The following is a 13,259-nucleotide window of genomic DNA, read 5'->3' on the forward strand; positions in this document are numbered from 1 at the left end:
CGAGGTCAGAAGTTCCAGACTAGCCTGACCAACATGGTGAAACCCGTCTCTACTAAAAATACAAAAATTAGCTGGGCATGGTTGCAGGCGCCTGTAATCCCAGCCACTCAGGAGGCTTAGCAGGAGAATCACTTGAACCCGGGAGGCGGGGGCTGCAGTGAGCTGAGATCGGGCCACTGCACCACCCTGGGTGATAGAGCGAGACTCTGTCTCAATAAAAAAAAAAAAAGCTTCATAATTGGTAGCGAGTCACTAGACAAATGACTTGAATCAGCAAGTCAGTAGACAAGCATGGAAAAGAAAAGATGAAATGTGAAATAAACAGCAATTATTACTTTAAAGGCTGTTTAAAACACTTAGCAATCAAAAATATTTCTGAACTATAAGAAATCAACTAAAGCAAACTAGAAAATACATGATAGTTATTCTTAAAACCCGAATTAAATTTTAGAACACATTTAAAATCTATTTCAATGGAATGTACTTAAATAAGAATATTTATGCTCTTTTCAAGTGGTTGTCTTCACATTTTATTCCTTTTTGATGCCCCATTACGCTCTACACCAACTGATCCCTGTCTCCTTCTTTAACTTCTATTCCTATATCTCGTATTCTTTTTTATTCCATCTAGCTGCCTCAGAGCCTTCGTACTTGCAGTTTCCTCTCCCTGGACTGAGCTTTCCTTGGATTCTCTCATGGCTGTATCCTTACTTCATAAGGTCTTCCTGAGCCACCCTAACTAAAACAGTTTCCTCTCACTCTGCTTTGTTTTAAATCACAGTCCTAATCATTCCCTGGATTATACTAAATGTCTGTTTGGTGGATGTCTATTACTACATGAGACTATAAGCCCTGCAGGAGCAAGGACTTTTTCTGTTCACCACCTAAGATAATACATGACACACAGAAGGACTTAATAATTATTTATTTACAAAAGGAAAAAAAAGTACCCACCTCCTCATTGAGCTCACAGTCTTCAAAAGGAACATAAATTTGAAATATGGATTTATAATGACAGGTTTTTTTCTTAAATCAAATTTTGCTTCTTTTCTTAATTTAAAGCATTAAAAAGACAGATTGTGGACGGGTATGGTAGCTCATACCTGTAATCCCAGCACTTTGGGAGGCCGAGGCAGGTGGATCATGAGGTCAGGAGTTCAAGACCAGTCTGGCCAACATGATGAAACCCCATCTCTACCAAAAATACAAAAAATTAGCTGGGCATGGTGGCATGCACCTAAATCCCAGCTACTCAGGAGGCTGAGGCAGAAGAATTGCTTGAACCCGGAAGTGGAGGTTGCAGTGAGCAAAGATGGTGCCACTGTGCTCCAGCTTAAGTGTGTCTCAAAGAAAAAAAAACAAAACCAGATTGTACACCATGTGCAGTCCTAGCCTTATATAAATAGGGGTATATGCAAAGTTCATAAGTCAGTTATTTTAGAACACATTTTTAAAAAGCAGAATTTTAAAACTGGTGGTAAAAAATGGTCACAGATACCAAAATATTTCTCAAATTATTATATTTCTACTACATTGTGAATTAAATAGGCTTTTGAGGGTGAGTCTCACAATCTAATTTTTTTTTTTTTTTTTTTAGAAAGAAAGAAAAAAAAGAATGAAGAAGAGGAAGAAAAAGGAAGAGAAAGAGAGAGAGAGAATGGGAGTATTGCTTTCTTGCCCAGGCTAGAATGCAGTTTAGTAATGGGTATTGAAAACCTCTTTTATACCAATAATTATACTTAATGATGTAGACAGGAAGGAATAAGGGAAGAAAATAACAAACAAGCTGCCAACCAATATTTCATTTAAACCTATGAAATGCTATGCGATTACTGAGGAGTGATTTACTTCCAATTATGTAGTCACTTTTGGAATAGGTGTGAGGTGGTAATGTGTGTTTTGTGTATTTGAAGTGGAGAGTTCTATAAATGTTTATTAAGTTTACTTGTTCCGGGTCTGAGTTCAAGTCCTGGATGTCCTTGTTAATTTTCTGTCTGGTTGATCTATAGAATCGTTAGCTCTTCTTGTTACATTGATCCTTTTGCCATTATGTAATGTCCTTCTTTGCCTCTTTCGATCTTTGTTGCTTTAAAGTCTACTTTATCAGAGGCGAGAATTGCATCTCCTGCTTTTTGTTTGTTTATTTTTACTCTCTGTTTGGTTGGTAAATCTTCCTCCTTCTCTTTGTTTTGAGTCTTTGTGTATTGTTGCATGTGAGATGGGTCTGGATGCAGCATACTGATGGGTTTTGGCTTTTTATCCAATTAGAATATATATAAGTTTAATACTGCCATTTGATGCTAGCTGGCTGTTTTGCCCATTCATTGGTGTACATTTTTCATTGTGTTAATACTCTTTGCTTTTTGATATTTTTTGGAAAGGCTGATACTGGTTGTTCCTTTATATGTATAGTGCTTCTTTCAGAAGCTCTTGTAAAGCAGGCCTGGTGGTGGTGAAGTCTCTAAGTACTTGTTTGTTCGCAAAAGATTTAATTTTTCCTTCAATTATAAAGCTTAGTTTGGCTGGATAGGAAATTCTGGGCTGAAAGTTCTTTTCTTTAAGGATATTAAATATTGGTCCCCACTCTTTTCTGGCTTGCAGGGTTTCTGCTGAGAGATCTGCTGTAAGTCTGATAGGTTTCCCTTTATGGGTAACCTGACCTTTCTCTCTGGCTGCCCTTAGTATTTTCTCCTTCATTTCAACCCTAATAAATCTGGCAATTATGTGCCTTGGGGTTGGTCTTCTTGAAGAATATCTTTGTGGTGTTCTCTGTATTACCTGGAGTTGAATATTACCCTGCCTTGCTAGGTTGGGAAAGTTTTCCTGAATGATATCCTGAAGAGTATTTTCCAACTTGGATTCATTCTCTTCGTCACATTCAGGTACACCTATCAAACGTAAATTAGGTCTTTTCACATAGTCCCATATTTCCTGGAGGCTTTGCTCATTCCTTTTTATCCTTTTTTCTCCAATCTTGTCTTCTTGTTTCATTTCACTGAGCTGGTCCTCGACTTCTGATATCCTTTCTTCTGCTTGATCAATTCGACTGTTTAAACTTGTGCATACTTCGCGAAGTTCTCGTGTTGTGTTTTTCAGCTCCATCAATTCATTTATATTCCTATCTAAATTGTCCATTCTCGTTAGCATTTCGTCAAACCTTTTTTCAAGGTTCTTAGTTTCTTTGTATTGGGTTAGAACAAGTTCTTTTAATTCACAGAAGTTTCTTATCACCCACATTTTGAAACCTGCTTCTGTTATTGGAACACACTAGTTCTCCATTAAGCCTTGTTCCGTTACTGATGAGGAATTGCGATCCCCTGTAGAGGGAGAGGCATTCTGATTTTGAGTATTCTCTGCCTTTTTAGGCTGGTTTCTTCTCTTCATTATATATTTATCCGTCTGTTGTCTTTGTAATTACTTACTTTCTAACTAGGTCTCTGAGCGGATGTCCAACTTTTGATTCCCAGAGCCGAAATCTGAGCAATCCACTGCGCCGGCCAAAACAGCGGTGTTAAGATTGATGGTGCTTTTCTGCCTGGGAATCTCCGGACTCTGCACCTAGAACTGCCACACTAAGGCGCCAACAAAACCGCCGCGCCGGCCACAAGAGTCGCCCTGGCGACCCGTGGGGCTCCTCCGCTGGGAATCTCCTGGTCCGTGAGCAACAAATATTCATCTGAAAGTGTGGCGTCCTCTCGTTCTCTGCGCTTTCACTGGGAGCTACATGCCCGAGCTGCTAGTGATCAGCCATCTTGGATCTCTCTCTCCACAATCTAATGTTTTTAATGGGAAATGCTTTCTAGGTCAATTTAGAATAAAGGAATGTAATAGTTTAAGTAATGTTGCTGATCTCAAATATAGATACGCCAATTCTCCAAAAAGAAATTTATTTTCCCTTTGTTTTTATTCTAGCCGAAGCAACAGCTGCCCACTATGAGGAAAGATGGGAAGGAAAATGGTAAGATGCAGAAAAAACTGATTTTCAAGGGCTTAAGATATGGAAAAGGGAATGAGAGTCCGAAAAAAGCCCAGGTCTTATCTGCAACCCAGTCTAGAAAAGATGCTCTGAAATTGGGTATCTGCAGCATCAGGAACACAATTAGGAAAAACGTAGCATGACAAACCTAGATATCTGCATGGGCATCTTTTCTTTATGAATTTGCTACACTTCATTAAAATAATAAGAGTCTAGCCCTGGAAGGGAAGCTTAGAGATGATCTTTAATTCTCTACTAACTTTCACTGTCTCAGCTCCAACATATATATATATATACATATTCAAAAAACAGAGAAACTGAGATATAGGAGGTCACAATGAAACTGTTTTAAAAGGTTTTTAAAAGAACAAACTTTTTTTTAAATCATGCTACTTTAACACTATTTTACATAAAGACTGTACACCTTGTAAACTATGTAAATAAAGAATGATTTACTCTAATGGAAGTCAAGGGTGACAATAAAATTCTCTAAGCTGCAAATGGTGAAGTTATAGAGCCCAACCTGAAAAAGGAGATGGGCTTGTACATAAGATGGCAGTGACATCATGGGAGTCTCACTGCTATATTTATACGTGATGCATTTGTTCCTTAATCCATATAACAGAAATAAAGACCAAGGTAATGTATCCAAAGGATGCATTCATAAGGCCAAACAAGTACTTTTTTCTATTACTGAATTCTTTTTGAGCTATAACTAAATTTGGGAAACACTATTTATACAGAACACATTTTATATGAACAATCTCAATGAACTATCTTCTTCATGAAAGGCTAAGTAATTTAAATGGTCAAGGTCAAAGAGCTAGTTATAGGAGCATGTAAGGACCACAGTACTTGTATTTCAAATTCAAAAGTAGTATTCTTCTTAATACACCAAACTCCTTGGTAGCATCTACTCCCTAGGTTACAAATAAACCATATTCTCCAGTTTTTTAGGATCCATTTTCCTTAAACAGTATTATTAATATACTGTTAATTATACGGTATATAATTACCTAGCATTTTAGGCTAGGCTTCAAGTCTGTCTAACTCATCAAATTGTTAAACTACAACATTATGCCCAAAGGTAGATGCTGTGCCTGGGGAACATGCTGCATAGCAGAGAAGAGTAGAGACAAATAATACTCTTCCTCCTATCCTGCACAAGCAGGGCATATTAGGCAAAACACTGACATTGTTCACCTTTTCTTTTCTCCAGGCTTCTCCCAGGAAAACCTGTTACTCAAATCCAACAAACTATCTTGAGCCTCCATTCTAAATCTTTCCCAAAGTCCTGCCCTGTATTTCCCACTCCCAACGGTACTAAGATTTCCAAGCTTCAACATTCTCCTCTAACCTTCTTCAACAACTACTAGTCTAAATTCTATAACAGTCCATTCTCGAGTTGCTATAAAGAACTACCTGAGACTGGGTAATTATAAAGGAAAGAGGTTTAATTGGCTCACGGTTCTGCAGGCTGTGATGCATGGCTGGGGAGGCCTCAGGAAACTTTCAGTCATGGCAAAGGTGAAGAGGAATCAGGCACAGCAGGTCAGAGAAGGATGAAGAGAGCAAAGGGGTAGGTGCTACACACTTTTAAACCAGATATCATGAGAACTCACTCATTATCACGAGAACAGCAAGAAGGAAATCCCCCCCTGCAATCCAATCATCTCTTACCAGGCCCCTCCTCCAACACTGGGGATTATAATTCAACATGAGATTTGGGCAGGGACACAAACCCAAGCCTCGTCAACTCCGGTTGTAAGAGTGTAGCTCATCCCAACTCAGAGTCTTGGGAACAAAATATGACTCCGAGATCCTTAATTTCCAGTGCAGATTTTTAAGAGGATTGTCTTTGAATTATTCAACAAAATGAGTAGGGTAGGGAAGCAAGCAAATTCTTTGTGTACATTAATCATTTGTAATTTGAAGAACACTGTATAGCTATAAACCAAACTTTATACTTCATTTCCTAGACCATAAACATGTGTACATGTATAGGGAATATATATTTTAATTTCACATGAGAGAATTCTAAGGAATGCTTATTTTTTAAAAAGTACTTACAAACCTTTTAATCTCTGGAAGCTAGAAAAAATTTTGTAAAACTTTTCCTATTTATGTGAAGTGAAATTCTTCATCTAGTTTGAAAAAGATGAAAGTCCTGACATATTTGATGAATTATATCACTCACAAATCAGTAATTCAGCAGATGGTGCTAATGAAGATTACAACTGACACTTCCAAATGTATCACTTTCTTAAATTCAGTGAACCATCTGGCAAATAAAAATCTTTGGCTATAAATAGTATTGCAAAAAACACAAACAGGCCAAGGGAAATTCCTAATATGCATAGGGTCAGAACTACTATGTTCATATAAAAAGATGTGCTTTCGTAAATAATTATCTCTTTCATAAGAAATCAGTAATACACTACTGCATTGTTACCTCTTGATAAGAATATGAAATTGTCAAAATAACCAAAACACATTTAATGAAAACCAAACAGAAATTCACAAATAATATTACATGTAAAATATATTCAAATGCAAAAGTACATTTGACCAAAAAAAGAAAAAAAAAATTCCTGAATGGGCAAAGGTTCTTTCCCTACCCCCACTTCTTTCAGCCTTCCATGTCATGTAATAAAAAGATTTTTCTTTAGTATATTCCTTTTAACTCTAAAGATTCTGATCAGATAAATAATCAATTCCACAAAATTCATTCACCAAAAATTATTTGAAATTCTAATTCATAGTATAAATAATACTGTTAATAAGCTTTATCATAATACAAAGTAATCTTTCCAAAGCAGAATGTCTGTGTTATATTTCTAGCTTAAATAATCTTGTCCATAACTGATGACCTCCTACAATAGTTCTATAGAAACAGTTTTTTTTTTTTTTTTTTTGGAGACGGAGTTTCGCTCTTGTTACCCAGGCTGGAGTGCAATGGCGCAATCTCGGCTCACCGCAACCTCTGCCTCCTGGGTTCAGGCAATTCTCCTGCCTCAGCCTCCTGAGTAGCTGGGATTACAGGCACGCGCCACCATGCCCAGCTAATTTTTTGTATTTTTAGTAGAGACGGGGTTTCACCATGTTGACCAGGATGGTCTAGATCTCTTGACCTCGTGATCCACCCGCCTCGGCCTCCCAAAGTGCTGGGATTAGAGGTGTGAGCCACCGCGCCCGGCCCCCAGAAACAGTTTTTATATTTGTAAGTATATATGCATATATGTGTATATATATGCACATAGATATAGAAAATTGTGTCAAAAATGTACACATTTCTACCTACTTATATACTCGTTGAGATATAGTAGCTGTAATTTTTATACGCAGCTCAAGAAATCAAGAAAATATTATATTCCATGATTCCCCCTGAACCAAGCACTTAATATATAGTATCCCCAAACTATTTTTAGTTGTTGTATAGAAATTATGTGGAAAACTAATGAACACACAAAGATGGAAAGAGGAAGGAACTGAATCATGGTATAATAAGAATTAATAATAAAACACTTTTCTACTTAAAATGCATTTAGTGAAGTTGCCACATTGCCCTTCATTATAAAACATCTTAATAGACTTTCCAAGTATTTGTCTACCTATCTTGAATCAATTTCATCACTAAGATTAATTGAGTCTTATATACTACTACCCAAAAGGTAATGTTAAATGACTACAAGTCTGCCAGGGCACATAAAAATGTGTGTAACACACACACACACAGACACACACACACACAGTCTGCATATCTGAAAGTTTAGTTATATTTTCCAGTTGAACATAAATATGTAGCATAATAAGTAACAATATAATCATCTTTTATTAACAGTTTCAAGAAAGGTAGAATCACAAGAATGAAACATAATTGATAGCTGGTAGGTATAAAAAATATCTAAAATTAGTTTGTTCTACTGATTTCATAATTGGATGGCATGCACTACTAACAGAGCAGCAAGGGTACAAAGATTGAAATTTAAACCCCTAATTAAGCAGTAGTTTGACAGTTCTAATGTCCTGTACCTGCTTGACACCATGACTCAGTAAGCAATCTCAAATGAAAATTAATACCGCGTACAGTATAATCTTAGTTATAAGTAACAGCTGATCGTGTTTAGAAAATGAAAACCGCAAGTGTTCAAAAACGCTTGTGCTCACCAAAAACAACAAAAACTTCTACATAGTTTTATTCATTCCAGAAATAGGAATTTGTAATAATAAAAAATGGTTTGTGTTTACTTACAACATCTTGATTACTGTCATTTGATCATAACACAACTGCAACCAACCCGGCTGCCATGTCAACTTCTCTTCAGGGGCTAGGTCGTCAATCATAAATCAACGGAATGACTAATTCAACATTGTTAAAACTAGTGAGTAGATGCTTGGAGCCACTCCAGTTTTTGCATCTTTCAAAAGGTCAATACAGCTACTCAATAACACAATAGACTTATCTTTCAAAATGCTTCCTTCTTTTCAAGGGTTGAAAAATAACATGTAACCATTTACATTTAAAGTGAACTTCAGTAACTAAAGTGTTCATTACATCCGAAATGGTGACCTGCTAAAATAACAACAGTTTTAGTCTTCCTCTTGTGGCCAAAGTCACAAACCTCTCCTCTCCTCTTTCCTGATGGTTTAAATAGTTTTCCAGATCTAAAAGACCAATGAAAATATTTATTACTGTTTCCTGCATCAGTCTTATTTGCTATAGAAACACTACATGCCAACCTTAAAAAAAAAAAAAGCTTTTTCTTTTAATAAAGAAGCAACAAATAATGCAAATGGAGCTTAGCAGTAAACATTACCAAAAAACAAGATGCTAACACAATTAAAAGGATTTAGTAGTTAAAATGGATTTTAACTATTTACATCTGCTTTCAGTGTTATAAATGATGAAAACCTAGTGTTCATATCCTTCATAATAAAAATTTATTCTGCACTTTAATACAAAGGCTATGTTGCATAAACAGAGGATTTAAAGCTATAGCAGAGTGGCTGAATGAAAGGAAAATGGCAATCTTTCTGGCTCCAGTAGATGCCATTCCCTATCACACAATATTTCCCACTCATAAATACATGACAAATACTTCCTCAATCATTTTTTACGAGCAGGGATGCACAGGGGGTAGTCAATGGCTAGCTTGAGGGAAAATAGGAACAGCAGGCGGCAGAAACTGTACAGAAAATGGCTATGTGGTAAATTCTCTTCTGGAACATCACTCAGTTACCCAGTCTTTGATCTTTCAGCTACAATTACACTAACTTCCACAAGATCTGGATCCCTCCCAACCCTCCCCACAAAACATACGGACACCAACCCCAAACCAGATCATTAGTTATACATAAAACTATTAAAATTTGGTTTTCTAGAATAGGATCATTCATACCTCTACATTATTATAAATTAAAATTTGCTATTTAGACAAGAGTTTACTTTCAATTGCTATAACCATATCATCATCACAACTGGTCTCACAAAAAACATGGGGTGTCTGGCGACAGCTAAATCACAGACTGGCGTCTCCTAAGCAGTCTGTCTACCATTAGGGTCTGGGAAATGGTATTTACTATACAATTAGAGCCAGGGAGTTCTACCTGTAATCATCCAAATACAGGTGTGAGAAGCCCCTTTGGGCAAGGAAACTGACTCATCCCTTTTCATGTAAACTTTGATGTCTGTATTGTTTTACAGAGCCTCAAGTAACCTTACCATCCATACTACAATGAGAAGATTTATTAACTGAGGTTAAGTAATAAATTTTAAAACTCATTCCTAAAGGTAACAATTTTTAACACATTAATCATCAAATTTATAAGAATTTGAAAGGAGACAGAACTGATTATTTTAAAGTTAATTACCTGATGGAGGATACTGACCAGCCTGAATGAAATCTTTATGTTAAATTTATGATTTTTACAACATTACAAAAAAAGAGGCTAAATTCAGCTTCCTATCAGGAACACAAAATGTCTTATAGTAATATCAACAGGGCATTTTTAGTTGCAGTAATTTCACAGAATTTATTCTAACGATTTATTGGAGTTAACCATCTGACATTAATTATTGTTTTGGCTTCCAGTCTATGAATGTTTATTTTTCAGTTTAAAGCCTTCTCACTCTTTGATATCATATGGAAATGAGAATTTTTAATGGAAAATTGAAACCATGTGCATCTAAGTACTTAATGAAGTACAGGGAGAAACCGACATATTTTAGGAGAATTCAGATATTTTGCTTTGGATAGTTTTGATCTGTTTGTACGACTCAATAGTATAAAATACTTAGAGCCCAGTGAGGCAAGTCAAAGTGAGTACTATGCCAAACGTGGACATGCCCACACGTATGAACACATAACTTGCTGAAGCCATTAGTGACAGTAACAAATCTTGCACATTTTGGTTATATGCCAAAAATGACAGCCATACATTACTGCATAGTTTTTACCTTGGTGTACTTTTAAAGCATTTGAAACAGGTACTGGCTTTTCCCCACATGCAACCTTTTTTTTTTTTAATATTTAAAGCATTCAACCTGGATTCTAAAATTCATGCCCAGCTACAACCCCAAGAGGGTATTTTAAAGTCACTTATAATGTCAACACAGCTAGAAATTGCTACTGTAAGTTTTATTGTTGTAACTACATTTATTCTCATTTTGCAATGGAAATAATAATGTCTAATAAACTTACATTTGATAAGTAAATATATATGATTCAATATTGGTTAATTTAATTCAGTTTTTCTTAAATTCTCTATAAATCAACTAGAAGACTCACCTGTGAAGGTAAATGCCAAGCAAAGCTTTCTCATCCATTTTAAACTTTTTAATAATAAGGAGAAAAATATTAAAATTAAACATAGTGTTAAGTACATATATGCACGTGTGTGTTTGTGGGTGTGCAGAGATGACACATCTGGGTATATCTGGTGAGGAAAAACTTACCATTTGTTTTTCTTTCGAATGTAGTCTTTTTCAGAAAGATTGACCAAGTAGACCATTGGTTTTGAAGTCAAAAATAAGTGTTTATTCAACACTTCAATCTAAAGTGGGAGATGGAGAAAGAATCCCTTTTAAAAGTTTAGTAAATATGCATTAAATCACTGAAGAATTTGAAAGTAAATATTCTTTAAAACAAGTAGGCATTTTCATTTTTATAATTCTTGTTTCCAAAGGATTAGTGGTTATGAAATATCATGAGTAGGGGGAAAAGAGAAAAATAACAAGCCCAGGAATAAGCAATCACTGACAGAAATAAAAGTTTAGATATAATGGTGAGTGTAAAATAATAACAACTCTAATTTGTTCCCTAGGAAATCAAAGCAAAGGCAGTAATAGATGGCATGATGTTTATAACTTACCTCTTTGTCATTCCAATCATGATAGAAGCGAACAGGTTTCTTTTGATCTATAACCCAGGATTTTACTTTGCACATTATATCCTACACATGATTGAGAAAAAAGTAAATATATATGAATAACTAAGCATTTAGATACTAAATATTAAAATAAAGATTTCAAATTTTCAAAATAAAAATAGATTGTTTTAATGAAAGGGGGGCTAGGCCACACAAACAATTATTTTCAATACTTCATTTAAAAACCAAATACTAACAAAACATGATGGCATTAAATTTTTAATGTATAAAATGGACAATATTGGCAAAAATTGGTAACAGCCTGAAAAATGTCAAGACAATTCAATTACATCAAAGACTAAATACAAGAGGTAATACCATTTCAATATTACCTAGTGATGCCACATAGAAGACAAACATGCTATTAGAAAATGGAGTGAGGGGATATACTGGAGAAAGACTAAATTATACTTTTTCTCCCTAAGAAGAAAAACAAACAAGGCAAAATTGAGCCTATTATCGATAATCCACCCTCCAAAATCTTAAATCAACTGACCAATTCCCTTTTTATTCTAAACTAATTTTTTGCCAACACCTTCTCCCTGCCCACTTCTCCTGCAGTTGCACCCCCAATACCCCCAATACCCCCACCCTCTCAACCTGCCAAAGCCTCCATTACACAATGGCAAGAGCCCTGCACTGGTGACCTCCAACCAGCTGCATTCACTTTCAGAACATCTCTCTCTGCTGGAAATCTAAAGGCCTTTTAGTTAGCAAGCTAGTGTGCATTCAGAAGGAGTAACTGCAGGAAGAGCCCAATGTGCTTTGTTTCTCTGGCCTTTCTTCACAGAAAGATTAATCATCTGTGAAATGGAAACGGCAAACAGCAAGTGACACAAACTGAACCCTTCAAGCCTTTCCTCATCAGTTTTGTGGTTCTGAATCTAAAAGCTGCGTGTGGCAAGGTTCTCCTTACAGGCAGGTGTTAATAAAAGGCTCTCGGGTCTGAAAGGTCAAATTTAGCTCTTCCAGAAGAAGTGCATTTGAGAGTCATCTGGGTTTTTATTGTTGTTGTTATTAAAGATAATTTATGGATATGTTTTAAATATGCATTTCTCAAAATTTATTGTAACACAATTATTAGTAATCAATTTCTTGGATTTTCATCGATGTATTTTACTTTGCCATAATCAGTTATTCTTCTTTAAATGTCCATTTGTATAAATTATCTCAATATTTAGTGTACCTTCCTTCCAAATCTTGCTGTTACCAACAGGAAAAATAAGGAAAAAGCCTTAAATCCTTAGATCCTGATTTGAAACCCTCCAGGCAAAGGACTTCCCACAGATTTTAACAAGGAAGGGGCAAGCTGAAAACTTTTAATGAAATCTAACATGTTCTGCTTAAGAATAATCACTTTTACTCTTCTATAACTGAATTTCACTCATAAATGTTTAAAAGTGGCTAATGTAACACCATTTCCTACAAGGAGAAGATCAAAGTGCTATATTACAAATGCATTATGATTAAAAAAGCCCTGTGCAGCCTTGCTATTAACTGTTCTTTAAACCCTAAAAGGCTTCCCATAGATCTCACTTGGCACTGCATATACAACCTTTGACAAGTAATGTAGACCATTTTTATTCATTGCCTAAAATTGTAGGCAATTATGTGCGTCACACTGGCCACCTGCAAATTCTGAATGCCTGCTCTAGTTGTCAGTGCAAAAAACTAATGTCGGAGGGGATTAATCTAGGGGGAGAGAGTCCTCTTTAATGGCTCCAGCAGGTGAAATGGCCCAGCTGGTTACTATGATGAGTGGCCAGAACAGCTTATGTAGACACGCAACAAGATTATACAAAAGAAGGAAAAAACAGTGGTACCATCTTATATTTGGTTCCATTAGTTTTTTTCA

General features: G+C 35.8%; 1 protein-coding gene across 2 annotated transcripts in view; it reads right to left on the reverse strand.

Moving 5' to 3' along the window:
• OLA1 (Obg like ATPase 1) overlaps nt 1-13,259 on the reverse strand; it is a 175,471-nt gene that overhangs the window by 38,468 nt on the left and 123,744 nt on the right. For both annotated transcript variants that reach the window (XM_012462357.3, XM_012462356.3), the window contains exons 6-7: nt 11,348-11,428; nt 10,932-11,029 (exon numbers count right to left, since the gene is read on the reverse strand). In XM_012462357.3, the coding sequence (XP_012317780.3) occupies nt 10,932-11,029; nt 11,348-11,428 (179 nt within the window). The remainder of the gene's footprint in view (nt 1-10,931; nt 11,030-11,347; nt 11,429-13,259) is intronic.

This window comes from Aotus nancymaae, unplaced genomic scaffold, assembly GCF_030222135.1.
Source record: "Aotus nancymaae isolate 86718 unplaced genomic scaffold, 86718_ANA_hifiasm-v0.15.2.pri h1tg000008l, whole genome shotgun sequence".
In the NCBI taxonomy this organism is placed as follows: Eukaryota; Metazoa; Chordata; class Mammalia; order Primates; family Aotidae; genus Aotus; species Aotus nancymaae.